This window comes from Theobroma umbraticum, unplaced genomic scaffold (assembly GCF_002168275.2).
Source record: "Theobroma umbraticum cultivar Fairchild unplaced genomic scaffold, ASM216827v3 scaffold_147.0, whole genome shotgun sequence".
In the NCBI taxonomy this organism is placed as follows: Eukaryota; Viridiplantae; Streptophyta; class Magnoliopsida; order Malvales; family Malvaceae; genus Theobroma; species Theobroma umbraticum.
The window spans coordinates 5,804,207-5,825,446 of record NW_018397259.1 but is presented as its reverse complement, the minus strand read 5'-3'; the positions used below and the strand labels follow the sequence as shown (position 1 = coordinate 5,825,446).

The following is a 21,240-nucleotide window of genomic DNA, read 5'->3' as shown; positions in this document are numbered from 1 at the left end:
AATTTAGTTTTATTCAAATAATTAAAATCATAATTATAATTAAACTAAAAATTACTCAACTCAAACTAATTTAATTAAAAATTAAATCAGCAAGATAATTGGGTAAAAGGCAAATCAAACAAGCTTAGAATTACAATATTCCTCACACTTCATTTAAATCTGACCTCTTCACATTAACCTATTTCAATAGGTTGAATTGCTAACCAAAAGTGTTCAATTATTTATAAGGGTTTTCAACTCGTCTTACAAAAATATCTATTTTAATCAAAACATTATATCTCTATATGAATTGAAATTAAAATAGACACATTAAATTCAGGCTCTAATATGGCTATATATGGCTTATAAGTATATCCTTATTCTATAGACAAATCAATTAATATGATCATAAGCTATCACAATTTTAGTCTACACTAAATTCCCTCTCTAAAGTTTATTTAGGTTCTTAAATCAATTTAATTGGGGATAAGATAATTAAAAGTATTAAGAATAAATTGAAATAAACAATTCAATTCCATTGAAAATGAGCAAGAAAGAGATTAAAATTTTAGATTACATGTGAGTTTAACTGTAATCTTAGAAAAATCAAATAAGCTACTCATAATTGCAAAGATAAACAAAAATATGTGAATTTTAACCATTAAGAGTAACAAGAGAAATACAAGCTAAGGAAAAAAACAAAACAAATATTTGTAGCCTTGCTCTCCAAATTTTAGCCTCAACTTCTAACTTGTTAAATCTCTTAGGTTGTCTCTCTTAATGTCTTATTTATACTAACAATCTTAACCTAAAATCTCCTAAATTAACCTATTGATTCTAATTGGACGTAAAAGTGTAATGAGAGGCCCAAAAATAAAATATTATCTTTCAAAATTTCTATTCTCGTAGTAGTATGCCTTATCATCTTTCAATGTAATTTTCTCTATCTTCGAAGTAGAACTAGGTAAAGTGATTTCATTAAAGTTGTAGCTCTATCTCTTAACTTTCTAGTGATCCAAAAATCGTATCATTTAAAGTTTTGTAGCGAGAGTTATAATCAAAACAATGACGCATATAGAAGTAGAATTCTGATTCCTTCAAACAACTTACTTTCCAAAATTAAACCCAATTTCCTTAAATCCTAAAAAAGCATAAAAATTAATAAATAATGACCAATTTAAAAGAAATAAACACAAAATTAAAATAACTCAATAAAATTAAACTAATTATAAAAACAATTAAAATAACTAAATTATAATTAAAAATTAAAAATTTAACTCATTTAATAACAAAATTAAACTAAAATAATTCTCTAAAATAAAATTATGAAACCGCGTTTATCATTTTCTTTGCCTTCTATGTTTTCATAGGCATAATATATCCTGAGGGTCAAAAGAAAGCACCAGAGTTGGCAAATTCAAGAACCATACATGTAGAACCTAGGTAAGAAAGAAGAATGACGCCTTCAGGGAAAAGCCCTATATCTCTAGGGAAATAAATACATCTTGATAAGAAAACATGTATACAATAATGGCTAGAGAATATTACAAGTACATCAGTAAACAAGTAGTTAGATAACATGAATGCTGAAGTCATTTGAAAGGCACAATACCAACAACCATAGGCATAAAAATAATAAGCCAAACAACACATTGACAATATTTAAATATGAAACTATGAAAATTCAGTAGATTTAAATACTAGCATGACCTTAATTGACTTTTTAATATAGTTTAGGGGCTTATTTAAGTATTTAGCTAAAAAAAATTGAACAAAATAACTCAATTTTGTTATAGTCTACTATAACAAAAACCTTGTTTGCCTACACCATGCATACACAAAAATAAATTGTTGGTGTAAATTACGAAAGAGCAAAATATGTTTTGATTATAAAAAAATCTAAACACCCATCCTCTTACCATTTTAGGAAAAAAATACACCACATTACGTTCCTTATTATTCACCTTACATTCCTTATTAAATATTAGACAAATTAAGTTGCAAAAAATGTAATTGAAATATGCTACATACTATTTATGTATCTTTGAAGTTTCAAGATTACAGCATTTTCGAACCCTTTTTTTTAAAAAAAAAAACTTTTTTTATATTTCAAATTTACTTTTTACTTTTTGGAAATTAAAAATAAAAATTTATGTAAATGAAGGTAAAAAGAAAACATACTAAAAAAGTATTGTCTATCAATTAATTCATATCTAATATTATATATTAATAATTTAGCTTTTCCTTAGACGTGTTACAAATTAGGAATCTAAATCAGATGGATCAGATTAATCTTGTTCAAATTAATGACGGAACTCTAACTTAACTCTTTAATGCTAGTTACATCCCAAAATTGATTATGGGATCCCATATCAAATTATAACACGAATTATTTCTCCTTAAATCATCCTAATGATAATGACCAATTAAACATTTGTCTCCATGTAATTTTTGTCTAAACAAGAGCATCTTTTTACACTAATGGGATTGACATTATTGATCTTCCTATCCTTTCTTAATTACCACCATTCAATGTGTGATCTATAATTACCAAAATTAGCAATAAAAAAACAAAATACCAAATGTGTATGAATGGATGAATAAGACTACAAAACATTTTATGATTCATGCTAGATCTTATCATGGAAACAAGAATCATCATGTCTTAGGTAAGACGAAACCTCATCCAATTGAATTTTGTTTGTCAAATTACAGTTGTGATATCCTTAGACTGAGATCTCTTCATATCCTTTGAGCAAATTTTCACTCCCTCCGTAAAGATATTTTGCCAACGTTTGCATCAATCCACTTCAAATAAAAGACTAGATTTGTTTTTCCTGACGAAATTCAAGGGGTGCCCTGATAGTTTTTTCTTTCCTTTTAAGTCCATATTACTATATACAATAAGGACCAACACCACTATAATTTTGTGATAGGAACAATGGAATCTCTTCATCTCTATATATAGCATAGGCTGTTTGGGTAGGAAGTGCATAAAAAGCTTTCAATTCCAATTCTTTGCTCTCTAGGTAGCCATGACTAGAAGTAAGGTGAAGATTTCCTACATCACCAAAGATTCTGCAAGAAAAGCTACCTTTAGGAAAAGAAAGAAGGGTCTGTTGAAGAAGGCGAGCGAACTAAGTACCCTTTGTGGGATAGATGCTTCTGTGATTATTTACAGTCCTTATAACACTCAACCTGATGTTTGGCCATCTCCTACAGAAGCCCAACGCGTGCTCTCGAAGTTTAAAAAGATGCCTAAGATGGATCAAAGCGTGGAGATGATGAGCCAAGAGAGTTTGCTTAAGCAAAGGATCGAACTAGCCAACAAACAGCTCAAGAGACAGTGCAGGGACAATCGCGAGAAGGAGATCACACAAGTCATGTTCCAATGCCTGGGTGGACAAGGGTTAGAGAATTTGAACATGATGGATTTGAATGACCTCGGGTGGCTGCTGGAGCAAAACATGAAGGATATTGACAGGAGGATTTATATGCTTACCAAAGCATCTCATTCCCAAGGGTCCGTAGCAGCAGCATCAGCATCAGCAACAATGGCAACACCAGAAGCGATGCTGAAGAGCGGAGAGAAGGTGCATGTAGAAAGTCCAGAGCGTGAGGTGAGCCCAGAAACAGAGCAGAGGCAACAGTTGATCAAGGACCTGATGCATTCACCAGAGAACATGAGACTTGATTCGGTGTTCTCATTTGGGGATAACAACCCCAATGCCTTTTTCCCTTAGGAAAAACATCTATGTGTATCACAGTTCCAATGTTTGTCTGTTTGTATTAATTGTTATGTCTAAGGGATGTTCTTATTGCATGTTTTTATGTTCTATTTTAAGCTATTTACATTTTCTTTTCTTGTTCATAATCACCCCTTGAAACTAATGTACCTAAACAAATTCCCTAAGATTCAATCATCATGATTATTATCTTCATATCAATTGATATCGATATTCTCTCCATTTCAGATTTCTAGTATTTGATTATTAAACTGTCCAAACAGACTCATTTGCAAAAAGATTATAGATTAGTGTTGGCTTTACAATCAAAACTTGTACTGCATCCGCTAAAAAAGAGTAAAACAAAGTCAAATCACATATCCTGAGTTTTAAATTGCGACAAACAATTATCTTGTCTGGGTGTTGGGCATTGATCGAATTCTTGTTTTTTATGATTTATGTTATTGGGTGTTGTTTCAATTCTCTCCTTATGGTGTGTTCTTGTAATCCTTTTGTTTATCAAAATCTGTATTAATCGTTAATATTAAATAAAATTGTTTTTAATTGAGCATGCATATATATATATATATAAGCCAAATCAACATAAAATGTAAATAAGTGATCGTAAACCCTTTCAATTTTTTCTCGCATGTAAATATGAGCAATAGGTTTATCAAAATCATTTTATAAAATATCTATAGTTGATTATTTAAAGAGATGATATATTTATCATATTTAGTACATCAATGAAAATTAACCTTCATAAACCATTTGCAACACTCAAAAAAAGTTATAGACTTCTTCATTAATTAGTACGCAGTACTGCATCAAATATATATGAGCCATTTGGTTGAATATGAATCCAATAAGTTAATTATATGTCATCATGCAAAGAGCATAAAATTAAATCAAGTACTTTAGAATTTCTGACATAAACATCATGAATAAATAATTGGCTGAACAGCTGGTTCTTATCATTTGATGTATTTCATTTATGCGTAATTATTTTTAGATTTCACGAAAATTTTGTCTAATGATATTACTATTGAGATGTTGATAATATAGAAACTTAATCTATGCATGTAGATCAATGGATTAAAATTTCTGAGGTATTCAATCTACCATCTAGTTCTACCTTAGACTGTAATAAACCTAAATTCATTTCTTGGTCAATATCCAGTTATTTTCTGTTGATGCCCTTAATATGAATGTTTGAAAACATATTAATGAAGATGCTGATCATAGCAGCTTAATCATGATATGATACTTTCGATATCCAAGCTAGAAATATGATAAGAAAAAGGACTGGACTTCATGCGGCGCCAAGGATACATAAGGGCACTCTTGTTACACTTGACCAGAATGAACCGATAAAGTGGCAGTCAAAAGGTGGTAGAAACCAGAACCTGACCTCCAATGGAATATCGGAGAGATTGAACATACTTGTGCTCAAAAGATATGTAAGTTTTTATTTACATATAGATTAAAATTCAATATATGAAAAAAAGAAGGTATGGAATGCAAGTATGATGAGAAGAGAAGGATAGGCAACAATCTGACTCTCATCTTCCTCCTGACAAACCCTATACCTTGGCCTCAGAGCAGTGCATTGCAGTAGAAATTATAAAATTGGAAATTATCTACATAAGCTAAGCTAAAAGTTCATGATTAAGGATTGGTTTGGTTTGCTTTTCTGGATATGAACAAAATCAACAATGAATTAGAATGCTGAAAGTAATGAAAATTAAGAGCCACCTTTGATTATTTAGCACAAAGTTGAAGAGTAGGCCTAAACTAAACATTAATGTCGTGTCTAAAGGTCGAAGAGTGGGCTATATATTTTGTGAAGAAACCAAAAGAAAGGTATGTGGTAACATGTATATAATCGAAGTAGTGAGTGAGTAATGGATAAGAAATCGTCAATTTTTTTTTATCTAAAATGAAAATAATTAGTAAAATAAGAATCTTTATAATTTTCGATGGAAGATAGTAATAGGTATTTTACAGAAGCATAGAGTTAGTTAGTAACCGTTATCGTTTTTTTTTTTTAATTTTTTTAAAAAGGTAATAAAATTTTATTTAATTTTTAAGAAATCAGTTTTTTAAAATATAACTAAAAACGGACAAAAGTAACGAAATACTTAATAAATAATAAGTATTACAAATATGTAGAAAAATCTTTACTATGAGATACTTTTATTTTTGTCAACCCAGTAATCATAAGTTTATGCAATTGCAATCTATGTTATTCCTAGAGCAAGTAATGTTCTTGTATTTGGCATTGAAAGAAATAGTCATCTTAGAGAGTGGGTTATGCAATAGCAAATGCATAATTTCATTTGGATTTGAAGAAAGGAATCTTAAAGTGCACAAAATAAATCCACAAGTCAATAAAAATGAAAATGAGAAGGGAAAAAAGATGGCTATGATTATGTATGAAGAGCTCGTACAAGTTAGAAGTCTCAAAATGCACAAAATGGTACAAGATTTTCTATAAACACATTAGCAGGTACTGAGGTATTTCACATTTGCAAGATGCACAAATGGTACAAGAACATGTTCCCAGTGCTGAAAAAGAGAAGACACGGATCTATCATCCCAAGGGAACTTTTGAACCTTGATAAGAAAACAATTGGACTGCATTTCTGTAGCTTAATTCTGCAAGTTCTTCCTTTCTCATTTCCAGCAAAGATGCAACATAATCGAGCACCTGGAAGTAACAAAAATTGTCCATATGTTACATATGTGATGCTCTCAAGTGCATATCCGAATACATGCCAGGCAAATAGGGCAAAGAAACACAGAATAATATGTGGTCAACACTCAATGGCACCTCAAGCAAATTTAAATACCGGTCTCAAAAGCAATAATCAAATCTTTCTTCATGAAGAATGACCCACCTCACTGGCATTGCCTATTTGAGGGCTCTTTTGACCTTAAACTTCCATCTTCTAGAGCAAACAACACATGAACTTATAATTGTAGTGCAGTAATTACTAGAGATGATGGGCATTGTCTCATATTAGATTTGTTTGAATTAATTTCCTTTATAATTCTTTTGTTTTCTATAAGAAAATGTGTTGTATGTAAGAGATCGGGAAAAAGATATGAGCAGGATGCAAGTATACACATAAAAGACACCCTTCAACTTTAGTAGAAAGCATACATTATGAATGTTTGCCGGGTGATTAAGCATCTCTTTTGGCAATGCTGAAGCATCTCTTGAAGCTAGGAACTGATGATCAGATGGAGTGCTAACATTTGAAGCTGAACTTCTCCCTTGAGCAAAATGCTCTTGAGGGAGGGAAGGATCTTCGTCAACCAAAAACAGAGAGCCCAACTCTGAATTTGGAAGTGCATCAGGTGCATCTGACTCTAATAATATCCTTTCAGAAGGTATCTGCAGGAGTTTCAGATATAAGAAGGCTAAATACTTTGTCACATCCATAGAACAATGAACCTGGTGAACTAACCGCCTTTAGCATTTTCTTGGCCTTCTGAGTTTTCATAGGCATAACATATCCTGACAGTGAAAAGTAAGCACCAGATTTGGCAAATTCAGGAACCATCTCTGCAGAACCTAGGTAAGAATGAAGAATGACGCCATCTGGGAACGGCCCAATATCTCTGGGGAAATAAATTCATCTTGGTAAGAAAACACATATACAATAATGGCTAGAGCATGTTACAAGTACATCAGTAAGCAAGTAGCAAGATAACATGAATGCTGAAGGCATTTGAAAGGCATGATACCAACAACCATAGGCATAAAAAAAATAAACCCAACAACACATTGACAATATTTAAGTATTAAACTATGAAAATTCAGTAGATCTAAATACCAGCATGACCTGCAAAACATCAGAAGTCCCTGAACACTAAATATGAAGAAGTGAATAGAGGCTGTGAATCGACCGGTACAAAGCAAGGTTGTCATTACTGTACCAGTAAGTGTATCAATTTCTCTCTTAAAATGGTACACACAGGTACTGATGTGTTTTGATGTACGTTTCGGATTTACCGGTATTTAATGATATATATTTTAAATTTATTATATATGTAAGTAGTTTAATTAAATCACTATAAATAAAAATTATGTTGATAAATATATGATATAAACAAAAGTTTATCATGATGATAATAAAAAATCAGTAAAAGTTGATCCAATTTTGAATTTATATGAGAGCATAAAATTCTAAAATCAATTAAACAGTTAAACTAGATAATAAAAAATATCTTTTCAAGATACTAAGCTGACCATAATAAGGCCCACATTTCTTTTTAGAAACTAAGCCTACAGCCAGTGCAATGGGCCAAAAGATAAGAATAAAGATGGAAATTAACTAGAAAGAAATTGTCTAGGTTCTAAGCAGATGAAGAAATGTGGTCTTCACTCTTCGTAACTTAAGCACATCAATGTATTAGCTCCAAACCAAACATATCATTTCCTCAAAGAGAGAGAACGAGGTCGGTTGAGCTGAAAACTATAAAGGTTTTGACTAAGACAATAAGAAGAATCATACAGTTCTGTACTAACCAAAATTCATCGTTTTGACCGGCGCCACCAGAATCTGTTGATACCACCGAAAATGACGAATGCATCCCAAAACAAATAGCGAAACAGAAAATATGGTTGATGAATATTGGCTTTACCTGAAAGGGGTACATACAGTCTGGTACCATCAAACCAGACCAGTATTCTTAGTCCCATGATGCTAAATATAGTACCCAGACGGCTATTACTCTTTTAGGAAGATAAAACATATAGGATTCATGCCAGCATGCCATTAATAGACAAAAACTCTCGAGGTAAAAAGAAGTGAAACATTTTCAAGTTTCACTTCATACGGATAGACACCCGAATTTTCCTCTTTCTCCCCTATCTGGTCATAAAGAACAGACAGATAAAACAAAATTCATATTTAAAGGTAATTTCGATAGGGTCTATAGATATTTGCTCAGAGAAAAGAGCAAATGGTGAGAAAACTTAGTGAATATGATGAAACTTATTATAGTGCCACATTTAGGATTATGCAACTCCATCAAACCTGTTCCTCAATCAAAGCGAAGATTGCACAAAAAGAAACAGTCATTTGCACAGGGCTGCCAAAAATTGAAAGGAAAAATCTGCCACGGTTCCAACCAAATTTAAATATGCACTTCTACCTAAGATACCGACAGTGAAAACCTTAGGCAATTGTTTCTTAAAGCTTGCTTCCCTTCCTACCATTATTTGCTATCTGCTAACTACCCCTATCTTAGATAAATTGCACTGAACCACCATTTTCTGAATGTTCCCCAATAATTTAATTAAGATAAAATATTTTCAAGAAAATCAAAAAACATGAATTCCATACTTCATTATCTGAAGAAGATCACCAAATGCACGAACACAATGGACAGATGCTGGTTTTTTCAACTCTTTTGCAAGCTCTAGCTGCTGCCGAAATACTTCAATCTGGAAGATAGAACTTAATAACTCAGAAAGCTTTTAGAAAATGCCTACGAAACATCATAAGAAAGTGAACCAATATTTAATCCATTTAAAATGACAAAAAAAAAAGGAAAAAGATTTTCTTAAGCCTGCTAAGAGGTCCCAAAAAGTTGCAGATAGCCTGAATATCTTTGCATGATTGTGAAAATCCAATTAGCACATGAGTTCTCCAACTGTTGCTTTGCTTAACTAAATTTCATTTACATGTCTGCTAACAGATAATTTCACTTGACAATTAAAGCAAGTATGAGGCAGTGACATCTATACAGGATGTATTACTTTGAGTCTTTCCTTTTACATATGAAATGACCCTTTCTGACACTAATATACATGCACTCACACCAGGTAAGGAATGGAAGTAATGACACCAGAGAAAGAAGAAGCCTCATCTATAAGAAGCAGTTATATGTAAAACTGTAACAGAAAATAAACGGCAATCGAGTAGCAAGAAAACAACAAGGACATTGAAAACCTGATCATTAAAATCAATCTCCCTGCCTCTTGAACCTTTGTCTAAACCAATCTGAAAAAGCCCAAAAGCATGTTCTTGTTAGAGGTACCGCAAATTCAAGTAGAAATAGTATAAGAATCTACTATCCCACTTTGTCATTGTCTGAAACCTTTTATTTTAAAGGTTTTTTCTTTAAAAACAATATGATATTTGAAAAGCTAAGTTAAACTAGACATTAAAAGTCAGAACTATTCACTCATAAACCTAAATAACAAAATACTAAATACCCTTAATTAGATGTGAAATTAAATTAAATTAAATTAAAGAAAAAAAGAAATTTACCTCTCCAACAGCAGCAGAAGGAGTGGTCTCAAAGAATTCCTTAAGAGTACTGAACCAACTCGGACTTCTCTCTGCAACATACCTGCAAAACAAAAAAACAAAAACTTTAAAAGGAAACAAAATTGAATTTTCTTAAAAGCTATATGAACTATTCACTTGACTTTACCAAGGATGAACCCCAAAGCAAGGAATAACAGATGGATACTTATCTCCCATTTCTTTGACCAAATGCCAATCTCTCTATGCATGTCAACAGATACCCCAAGTTCAATATTATCATAAAGAATAAAAAATCAAATAAAAACACAAAATTGATTGGGAGAAACAAAGTAAAAAACATATAAATTGTTGCAAAAGAAGCAACCTCAGAGACACCATTAACAGCAAAATTAAGGACCCCAGAGTCCAAAGCTGTGGAAATGAGCTTGGGTGCTTTGTTGAGAATTCTGGGATCTTGAAGGTGGCAATGAGCGTCAAATAACTTCATGGCTCTTTTTCACTTTCGTCTGTTTTCCTTTGTTTTTTTTTTTTTTTTTTGTCTTCGAAGCGGTCTGGTTTTCAGTTTGTGTTTTCAGTTTATGTTTTGCCGCAAATCGTTTTGGGTGTTTTTAAGATTTTCATTCGGTTTTGCTACTGACACTAACTCAGCTAGGGTGATATCCACGTGGCGTCATTTCAGCAAGTTGCCCAAAAAGGTTAAGCTTTGTTTTGGGTAGAGCTGATCAGCTGTTGTTGGGTCCAAGGCCCAAACCTTAGGTGATAATTGGGCTTGAAGTTGGATTTTCCGATTTGAAATTGACAATAATGATTTTACGTTTAGCCGAGATTTGGTAATACGTGTTTTATGTTTTAAATTCGTTAGAAATGATTAAATACAAAATATATTAAAGTTAAATATAAATCAAATATTAATAATATTTATATTTTAAATTTAAAATATATATATTTAATAATCATATAACACGATATAATACGATGAATATATTTATTAAATGTGTCAATATAAGACACGATATCATTAATAACACGTTTACCATGATTAAATAAAAATACTATTTAAATATAATTTTATTATTTAATTTAAAATTAATAATTATAATAAAATAAAATAATAATAATAATATCTAATATAATACAATATAATATAAATAACATACACAAAATTTATTATCACATAATACGATAAAACTCATCATTAACATTTAATCTTAAAATACTAATAATATCAAAAATGTTTCAAAATGATCACAAAGCAAAAGCTCAAAATTAGAATTTGGATATAGTATGATTATATTATTATTTTTATAAAATTTAAAAAACTTGTTAAAATATTTTTTTAAAATTATTTAAGGATGGTTAAAATAATCTTTGATTATTAATTTTTAACATGTTGATAAACGTGTCATGTATCTATATTTAAACATGATTAACATGATTAATTAAATATATTTTAAACGTATTATTCATGTCTAACATGTTAATGTCAAATACGATTAGAAACGAAATAAGTTAAGGCTAAACTCAAATTTGTTTAATCCCATATCTTCTCATGTTGTGTTAACTTGCGGTATCCAAAATTATCAAGTTTAGGATTAGATGATAGTTGATATTTGATGTAATATTTAAAAAATTAAATTTATTTGAAGAAATTTAAATAAATTTTTATTTTTATTACATTTCATGAAATATTTATATTTTTATTTAAGTTAAATAAATTTTTATGACTATTAGTCAATTAAATATTATTAATGAAAATGTCATTTATCTTTTTATATTACATGATATTATTATGATATTTTAATATGTCATAATAAATAATAATATGATAAATTGATATAGTATAATAATATGATTATATAATTTTTTTTACTTTTCACGTCAGTATTATGTAAATATAAATATGATAAATAATATTTTAATTAATTATAAATAATCAATTGTTAATCATAAGAATTTTTTGACTCAAAATAACTTAAGAGAGACTTAATTAAATGTAATTATTTTAATTTCTTTAAATAATTTAGAAATATTTTATAATATTATGTAGAAAAACTATTTAAAAACAATATAAAGAAAAATAAAAAAATAGATAATTGGCCGAAGGTCTCTACTATACTTTTAAAAGCCAATCCTCTATTTCTATTTATATTTTTTTATATTTATTTTTTCAACAAACCCAGCGGGTGATTAAAACTCAAAGATATGATATTTTTCTCAAATCAAGATTCGCATGTCCCGTATGTCATGAATCTTTGACTTCTCCAAATAGAAAAGGAATTTTCAAGAACAATATTTCCATGGCTGAGACGAGCACACGTCTACCTTCCACGTGAAATTGTTTCCATAAATGTTGTGTTTACCACAAATAGCTTTCACCACAGAACAAAACATAAAACGTAACAGAGAAAGGATAGAACAGCAATAGAACACGTTTACCCCACAGTCCCTCTCCACACAATCACTTGTAGCCAATCAAAACACTCTCTCTTAGATCTCCTCCTTTGATTTTGACCCCTCAAATATCTTCGTTGTTCAAGTCCCTCACTCTCTCTCTCTCTCTCCGGTGCATGACTGTATTTTTGCAGTACATTCATAAGAAAAAAGGTTACAAAAAAAGTCTATTTTTTCTTCTCATTCTTCACCTCAAATCCATTTTGAGGCTCAAATTCAAAAACCCATTTCTTCTTACTCAAAAACAAAGCCAGAAGAATCTCCAGAGTATATTTATATTGAAGATTCCATAAAGAATCATTCTTGAGAGGGGCTAAGAGAGAAGGGGAAAAAAATGGAAGCTTGATTTTTGGCGCTATGATGTGGGATTTTGTCTTGGAAAATAAACAAGTTTTTTGCAAGTGAAATGGAAAAAGCCTCATGCTTGTTTTGTGGAACCATTCCTTCAACAACAACAAGAACATTGGCTTTGAGTGCTCAAAGGAGTAGCTTTTCGAGTTCTTTGCCACTCTCTTTCTCTTCTTCTTCTTCTTCTCCTGTGAAATCTATTTGTTTATTTGTTGGTCATAAATATAATTACCCTTCAACAAAATTTCAGTCCAAGCAGCTTGTTTGCAATGGTAGTAGCAGCAGCAGTCCAAGTAGCAGAAAGTTTACTACTGCTACAAAGAAGAAGCCTAGAAGCAAAAGCAATGTTGCCAGCAAGCCAAAGATCAGCGAAAACGATAACAATGGTATTTCTTCGAAGTCTACTTCTAGGCCTAGTAGTAGTTTTAGTAGTACAAAGATAATAGTGGAAGAACTGGGGTTGTTGAAGGACCAAAAGCAACAGAAGGTTAAAAAGACTAAGGCTGTAAATGTTAGAACTTTGTATCAAAATGGGGATCCTTTGGGGAGAAGGGATCTTGGGAAGAGGGTAGTTAGGTGGATTAGTGAAGGGATGAAGGCAATGGCTTCAGATTTTGTGACAGCAGAGTTGCAAGGGGAGTTTTTGGAGTTGAGGCAAAGGATGGGGCCTGGATTGACTTTTGTGATCCAGGCACAACCTTATCTCAATGCCATTCCTATACCTCTTGGACTTGAAGCAATTTGTTTGAAGGCTTGTACACATTATCCAACTTTGTTTGACCATTTCCAGAGGGAATTGAGGAATGTTCTTCAAGAGTTGCAGAAGAACTCTGTGGTTGAAGATTGGAGAGAGACAGAGTCTTGGACGCTGCTTAAGGAGCTTGCAAATTCAGGTTTTTTTTACCCCTTATGGCTGGAACTATTTTCTTGTCCAACTTTATTTGTAGGTTAATTATAGCATAAGTTACGTGTTTTAATATAATGCTTGGAATATGCTAGTTAATAAATTTAATAGTTTGGTTAAAGAGTGAGTTTGAGCTGGGAATGGTGGATTTGCAGCTCAGCATAGGGCAATTGCTCGAAAGATTGAACAGCCAAAGCCTGTTCAAGGTGTTTTGGGAATGGATCTGGAGAAGGCTAAGGCCATGCAGGGTAGGATTGATGAGTTCACAAAGCAGATGTCAGAGCTCCTTCGGATAGAGAGGGATGCAGAATTGGAATTCACCCAGGAGGAGTTGAATGCTGTCCCTACACCTGATGAAGGTTCTGATTCATCAAAGCCTATTGAGTTCTTGGTTAGTCATGGTCAGGCTCAGCAAGAACTTTGTGACACCATCTGCAATTTGAATGCTGTTAGCACATCAACAGGTTACTACTAATTTATTTTTATTACAAATAGTTGCTTCTTTTATATGAGGTTGATAAGCCCTGTGTTTGTACCTTCATTTGGTCTTTTATGTAATTTAGGAGTTTGTAGCAAAAATAGTGGTTTGGTTTGGTGATACCTTTGGAACTGTGATCTGCACAGGATTAGGTGGAATGCATTTGGTGCTATTGAGGGTTGAAGGTAATCACCGACTGCCACCTACTACCCTGTCTCCTGGAGATATGGTCTGTGTGAGGATTTGTGACAGCAGGGGAGCAGGTGCTACTTCTTGCATGCAAGGATTTGTTGACAACCTTGGGGAGGATGGTTGTAGCATCAGTGTGGCTCTGGAGTCTCGTCATGGTGATCCCACTTTCTCTAAGTTCTTTGGAAAAAATGTGCGCATTGATCGTATTCAAGGATTGGCTGATGCACTCACATATGAGGTATTTGATAGATGCATTTAATTTTTTCATATATTGCTGTTACATTTCCTGGATTATGAAAAGATTAGTTTTAGAACTACTAGTATATTTAATAATTCTTAGTTGTATTTAAAATTTTTGCTTGACCAGTATAAGTTCATTCCTACCTTTATTGGCTATACTCTGAACTAGTTAGATGATATTGATGCTTTCTTGTGATGCTTTTGAAATGTCATGAAATTGAAGGAAATTATTTTAAAATGTCAGGAAATAGATGTTCCTTTAATAATATTTACATGAAGCCATATTGCTAAGGTTCTGTACCTTGTTTTGTCTCAGTGTATTGCTTTTGGAGTTCCATAGAGATTTTAGTGGGTTCTGGCTATAATATTTCTGAGATGCTTTCTGGATTACATATTATTTTTTCCACTTGTTGTAATCTGTTATTATGCTCATAATGCTTAGAGAATAGATTCTGTAACTCTATTATCCATCCTTCTCTGTGGTGACCTAATGAAATAACTGGTTTCTTCATTTTATTTAAGGAACACTGAAGCTATCCTTCCTTACATGACTAGCGAATCTAGGTGATTTGTAGTTGGATCTGCCCAAGAGCCATCATACTGAACAAGTGAAACACAAACCTCTCCTTTCAGAGGTATGAGGGATTGCAAAAAGCGAGAAAACCGTAATGTTTGATGGAACTTATTTAGTAGTTTTTGGGATTAGACCCAATGCTAGATCAACATGTAATGTAGGTTTCTTGATCTCTACACAAGATGGTGGCACAATGTAAACCTTGTTATTTGCTTATGAATGCCTTTAGTAGCATCTTGAAGACTTTTCTCCCTCTTTCCTGATGGTAGCATACAAATTGTATAGTGAAACCAATAGATTTGCTAATGCAAATTGGCTATATTGAAACTCAATTGACCCAAGAAAATTTCTATAGATTTTCTAATCTTTTTTCTGGTGATTTCAAGGTGCAGTTATTGGCATGGGCTACGCACTTTTTTTACTGAGGTTGGTATGAGATTGTATGTGTTGAATGATTCAGTCTGCCCCATGCTATAAGGATTTGTCTCATAGAAGAAGACTTTTCTTAACTTTTGAGTTAGTTTTTATCAGTACTAAATCCAGACGAATGTTTCAGCCTCTTTTTAATAGTTTCTATTTTAGCCTGCTTCAGCTAATTCACTTTCCTGTTTGCTTCTGTTTGCATAAATGCTTACTATGTCATTAACTGCCTCTTATGGGTTTTTTGTAGCGCAATTGTGAAGCCTTGATGCTGCTTCAGAAGAACGGTTTACAAAAGAAAAACCCTTCAATTGCTGTTGTGGCAACACTGTTTGGAGACACAGAAGATGTGACATGGTTGGAGAAGAATAGTTTTGCAGACTGGAATGAAGCAAAGCTGGATGGATTGTTACAGAATGGAATATTTGATGATTCCCAGCAAAGAGCAATTGCCTTAGGTTTAAACAAGAAGCGACCCATTTTGGTTGTCCAAGGACCTCCTGGCACTGGAAAGACAGGTTTGCTTAAGGAAGTTATAGCACTTGCTGTCCAGCAAGGTGAAAGGGTGCTAGTAACAGCGCCTACTAATGCAGCTGTTGACAACATGGTTGAGAAACTTTCTAATACTGGATTGAACATAGTACGGGTTGGAAATCCAGCACGTATTTCTTCAGCTGTAGCTTCAAAGTCTTTGGTTGAGATTGTAAATTCTAAGCTTGCAGATTACCTAGCTGAGTTTGAAAGGAAGAAGTCAGATCTAAGAAAAGACCTTCGACATTGTTTAAAGGATGATTCTTTAGCTGCTGGCATCCGCCAACTTTTAAAGCAGCTTGGCAAGGCACTAAAGAAGAAGGAGAAGGAGACTGTGAGGGAAGTACTGTCAAGTGCACAGGTGGTGCTTTCTACCAACACTGGAGCAGCTGATCCACTGATCCGAAGGATGGATACTTTTGACTTGGTTGTAATCGATGAAGCTGGGCAGGCAATTGAACCCTCTTGTTGGATCCCAATATTTCAGGGGAAACGTTGTATACTTGCTGGTGATCAATGCCAACTTGCTCCAGTAATTTTGTCTAGAAAAGCTTTAGATGGTGGCCTTGGAGTATCTTTACTGGAGAGAGCTGCAACTATGCACGAAGGTGTTCTTGCTACCATGTTAACAAGTCAGTACCGAATGAATGATGCAATAGCCAGTTGGGCTTCGAAGGAGATGTATGATGGAGAACTGAAATCCTCTCCTTCTGTCGGATCTCATCTTCTTGTTGATTCTCCATTTGTCAAGGTATGACACCCATCACTTCTTATTCATTCTATAAATTGGAGCATAGATCTACCCTGTTGTTGGATGTGATTTAGATCTTTCTTAATGTTTTGAGCTTCTTCCACCTGCCATAACATTTAGTCGTTTGGTTACCTAAAATTCTCAACAACACTCCGTTGATAAATCCTGCTTATAAATGAAATAGTGGCTACTGGAAATGCTAAAGAACAAAACTCTTGAAACTAATTAAATGTTGAGAGAGCACAATATTTTTATCTAATTGATATTTTAAGTTCTAATGATCTGAACTTCTCTTTTTCTTACCATACATTTTTTTTATCTGAATTTGTGTTCTCTTCTCTTTTTCTTTCCCCTTTCTCTCATATGACTTTTATGCTTGTATGGCTTTCCACTGTGTGCTTGATATTTAATATGGTTTTGCTTTCTGATAACAAAGAAAAAAAAAGCATGATGATTTATACTAATAATTGTGACACTACACCTGTACACTGGGAATAAAAATTCTGTTAATCCAAAGCTTTTCTTTAAGAAGGTTTAGGATTCTAATTTCTTGAGTTCTTGGCACTTTTAATTATATATTTCTTGTGGGGTGGGTTGGGGTTGGGGTTGGGGTTGGGAAAGGAAGATAAGGAAAAGGTTCGAGTTTTGACAATTTTGTTACATTATTGCAGCCTACATGGATAACACAATGTCCATTGTTGTTACTTGATACAAGAATGCCATATGGAAGTTTGTCAGTTGGCTGTGAAGAGCATTTAGATCCAGTGGGCACAGGATCATTTTACAATGAAGGGGAAGCAGATATTGTTGTTCAACATGTCTTTTATCTGATCTATGCAGGTAAATGACTCCTTTCTTCATTCTGCATTTTTTGACAGTGCTTTTTTGTGTTCTCATGGATATTTGGATAACAAGTTGAATTACATCTCAAGTCCCTTACTGATGCATTTTTATTCAAGTTTTACATTTGGATCGTAGTACAAATGTTCAAATTATAATGGGTTTGGAAATGTTAGAGGGCAACATATATGTACACATATGAACATGCCTTTAAAAAAACCATATATGAACATGATCATCTTCCATTGTCTGGGTGATTATTTTGTCCTTATACGTCAATCAGGAGTTCATAACCTGCTGCTCTTGTGAAGAAAATTCCTTCTGTCTAGGCATATATCAAGACACTTTTTTGTAAGAGTTGAGCTGTATATTTTGTGTGGTGCATGAGCAAGCAACATGCTTTGGCATCTCTACTATCAGATGTCTCCTACATGTATTATCTGTTGAATAGCATCTATAAACTGCAGTACAAAATTGAGAATCTGGATTTTCTTGCGTGCCAAATATTATCACTTTGTGCTAGGTGAATCTCTCTATAGTTTCACAATGATTATCAATCTGCTTTTAGAATTTTATTGCCTCAACATGTAGTCATGATGGTTCATCCGTCAACTTTTCTTTTCAACCTCTGATAATTAACTCTTGGCTTTGAGCATGAAAGACATGATTGGCCCAAAAAAATAAAACCTTGAGGACCTCTGAGAATAAGAGTAAAGGTATATGACATAGTGATTGCACTGTTGTTGTAATTTGAATTTAGAAAATTAATAAGATTGTGGTACCTTCTTGTATATGATATCTAGCATACTTGATGGTCAGTCTTGTATAGCCCTTCTTACAGAAAGTGTTCTCTCCCTGATTTTCACTTTGCATGAGTTTTAAAGCGATTTCTGTAGTAGCTTCTACATAATACTTATTGGCTGGTATATCAACGCCTTCCCTCAAGAAAATTTTATGGTCCACTTCACTTTCTGTTTGTTTTTTTTTTTCTTTCTTTGAAGTTACATCCTTGTTTGCTTTGTAGCATCAATAGGACCTGATAGATACACAATTTCCTCACTAAATGAAGTTAAATTATTTGTGGTTCTAATATTTCACACAGGTGTCAGCCCAACAGCTATTGCTGTCCAATCACCTTATGTTGCTCAGGTACAGCTCCTAAGGGACAGGCTTGATGAGCTTCCTGAGGCTGCAGGTGTTGAGGTTGCAACAATTGATAGCTTTCAGGGGCGAGAGGCTGATGCAGTAATTATATCAATGGTATCGTTCAATTTTTTTCTTGCATGAATTATCATTTTTTGTTTGAAATAATTGAGATAAGGTCATTATTCTTCCCCATTGAATTTATATGATTTTTTTGTCTTAGTTGCTGATCTCTGTAGAATTTGCTAGTAAAATGTCCATTTTTCTTTAAGTTATGAACATGCTTATCACACAGATATTTGAAGATCATTTATTCAAGGGAGTTAGACATCCTTTAGTTCTTGAAGCATGTGATCCTTTATAAATTTGAGATATAATGGCCACCAACTTAACATGCCAGTTTATTGACATTGTAGTTTATGACAACAGAATAGACAAATGATATGTTCTGTCCTTTTTTCCCAGTTGGGTTAGAGAAGATTTTCTCCTTTTCTCACTCTATAGTACCAAGTTATGAAATATTGGAATGTATTATCAGAATTATGATTGTTCAGACTTGAACTGTGTTCTTGTATTTCTTTGAGCATTTGCATTACAGGTGATGCGTGTTAAAGGAAGTGGTTAGTGCCTAAGTACATCAGATCTTATCATACACGCCCTACAGCAAGATTGTTATCTATCATTCAGTTTATCTAATTAATGCCATTTATATTTACTTGATATAATTTGGCATTATGTTTGTGTTAAAGCATTCATAGTTTATTTATTCAATGCTTTTTTTTTGGGGAAAACTTTTAATGGTTTACTAAGTATGAAGTTTCTTTACATGCCACGTGATAATTCGAAGTTCTAAATCAGTGCTTCAATCATGGATTGCTTGAATGAGTCATTATTGACAGAAATGCTTGACTAATTTTAAGACTGATGTTGAATGCCTGCTACTGTTTTAGGTACGGTCAAACACATTAGGAGCTGTCGGATTCCTGGGAGATAGTAGGCGAATGAATGTTGCCATAACAAGGGCACGTAAACATGTGGCGGTTGTGTGTGATAGCTCAACAATTTGCCACAACACTTTCCTGGCCAGGCTGCTGCGCCATATCCGCTATTTTGGTAGAGTGAAGCATGCTGAACCTGGTACTTCTGGAGGATCCGGACTTGGCATGGATCCAATGCTGCCATCCATTAGCTAATATGACACGAACAGGTCAAGTGCCAATCTTTAAACTTCTTCCGGATGATGATTATATGGGAATTCAATCTGTATCTTAGATGCTTGGAATCATTTCTTCCCGGCATCTGCTTCTGCATTGATTTATGTGCAGGTGATTATTTTTGTGAACAGAAAAACTGCAGACCGATGATTTAGTTCTATATGGAACTACACATGTGATGAACCCTAATTTGTATACATTTCAAAGGGCAAAAAATATTAATGAAAAGGAAAACTAAAAAAAAAAAATTACCTCCATTTAAATTATACTTCAGTCTATGTTTCATATACACTGTTGTATATGTTCCAAAACATCCAGTTTGTCAAAGCTCTGCAAATTGTTGAGGTGTTTGTGGCTCCTTTCTGGTTCATTAAAATCAAAAAGTGCAATAGTATTACTTCCATCTTCAATAAAGAAAATATTTTCCCGGACTTGAGGAAGGAGAATGAAACAGAAATATAAGAAATGAAAACAACAACTGCCTTTTGCATTGCTTGCAGAAAGATAAACACATACATTAATCATGATTAATTTCAATTAATACCTTGTATCCAATGTGTTTATCCTGGATATATTTGTGAAGATAAAGATATCAGTAAGGCAACTTCATACTAATGTTTGTCCCTTTGCAAATAATATATGAAATGTTCTCAATATATATATAAATTTCACATATTGTAATTCATATTGTCTATATAAAGAATTAAATAACAAAATAATATCAAATTAAAATAGAAAAAAGAAATAAATTGAAGATAGCAGTTGCAAAATAAAAGTAACCCATACTTTCTGTTCACATAAAAGCCATAGTCACAACTTTTTAACTTTAAAACAAAAAAAAAACCTTTTGTTTCTTCTGTATCCCAATGGTTGATTATTTGTTTTTTCGTTTTCAAGAGTAATCCACCTAGCTTTATTAGGTAGATAAAAGTAAAGTTGACCACTAGTCCTTGACCAAGTGGTCATATCTCCTTCCTCTCGACTAGGCTAAGGTTTAAAATTTCCCTTCACCTTTTCTACATCCTCAGTCAGGCCCAATAGAAGAAAAGAAAAAATATTAGAAAGACATAGCTTTAAAAGAAAAGTTCACCGCAGCTTTAGACTTTTTTTTTTCTTTGTTTTGTTCTTATTCCAAAAAATTTTGTATGAAATCTTCAAGTAAT

The 21,240-nt window shown here is 32.8% G+C and overlaps 2 protein-coding genes and 1 pseudogene across 3 annotated transcripts; 2 read left to right on the top strand and 1 right to left on the bottom strand.

Annotated features, from left to right (window-relative positions):
- Positions 1–2,997: 2,997 nt before the first annotated feature.
- On the top strand, positions 2,998–3,768 carry LOC110415812 (agamous-like MADS-box protein AGL80 pseudogene; annotated as a pseudogene).
- A 2,339-nt stretch (positions 3,769–6,107) lies between these two features.
- LOC110415863 (uncharacterized) lies at positions 6,108–10,584 on the bottom strand. 2 transcript variants are annotated; one of them, XM_021427621.1, is made up of 8 exons: positions 10,356–10,584; positions 10,158–10,231; positions 9,992–10,073; positions 9,671–9,721; positions 9,062–9,162; positions 7,178–7,331; positions 6,871–7,104; positions 6,108–6,414 (listed from the first exon to the last, which is right to left on the bottom strand). In XM_021427621.1, exons 1-8 carry the CDS (start codon positions 10,476–10,478, stop codon positions 6,298–6,300), a joined length of 936 nt encoding a protein of 311 aa, XP_021283296.1. In that variant the 5' UTR covers positions 10,479–10,584; the 3' UTR covers positions 6,108–6,297. The 2 variants fall into 2 exon arrangements, with proteins under 2 accessions (XP_021283296.1, XP_021283297.1); XM_021427622.2 differs by lacking the exon at positions 10,158–10,231 and having other exon boundaries at positions 10,356–10,539.
- A 1,910-nt stretch (positions 10,585–12,494) lies between these two features.
- On the top strand, positions 12,495–20,352 carry LOC110415131 (P-loop containing nucleoside triphosphate hydrolases superfamily protein). Its single transcript, XM_021426645.2, has 7 exons — positions 12,495–13,683; positions 13,850–14,158; positions 14,319–14,602; positions 15,849–16,880; positions 17,552–17,720; positions 18,823–18,980; positions 19,814–20,352. Exons 1-7 carry the CDS (start codon positions 12,849–12,851, stop codon positions 20,054–20,056), a joined length of 3,030 nt encoding a protein of 1,009 aa, XP_021282320.1. The 5' UTR covers positions 12,495–12,848; the 3' UTR covers positions 20,057–20,352.
- The last annotated feature ends 888 nt before the right edge of the window (positions 20,353–21,240 follow it).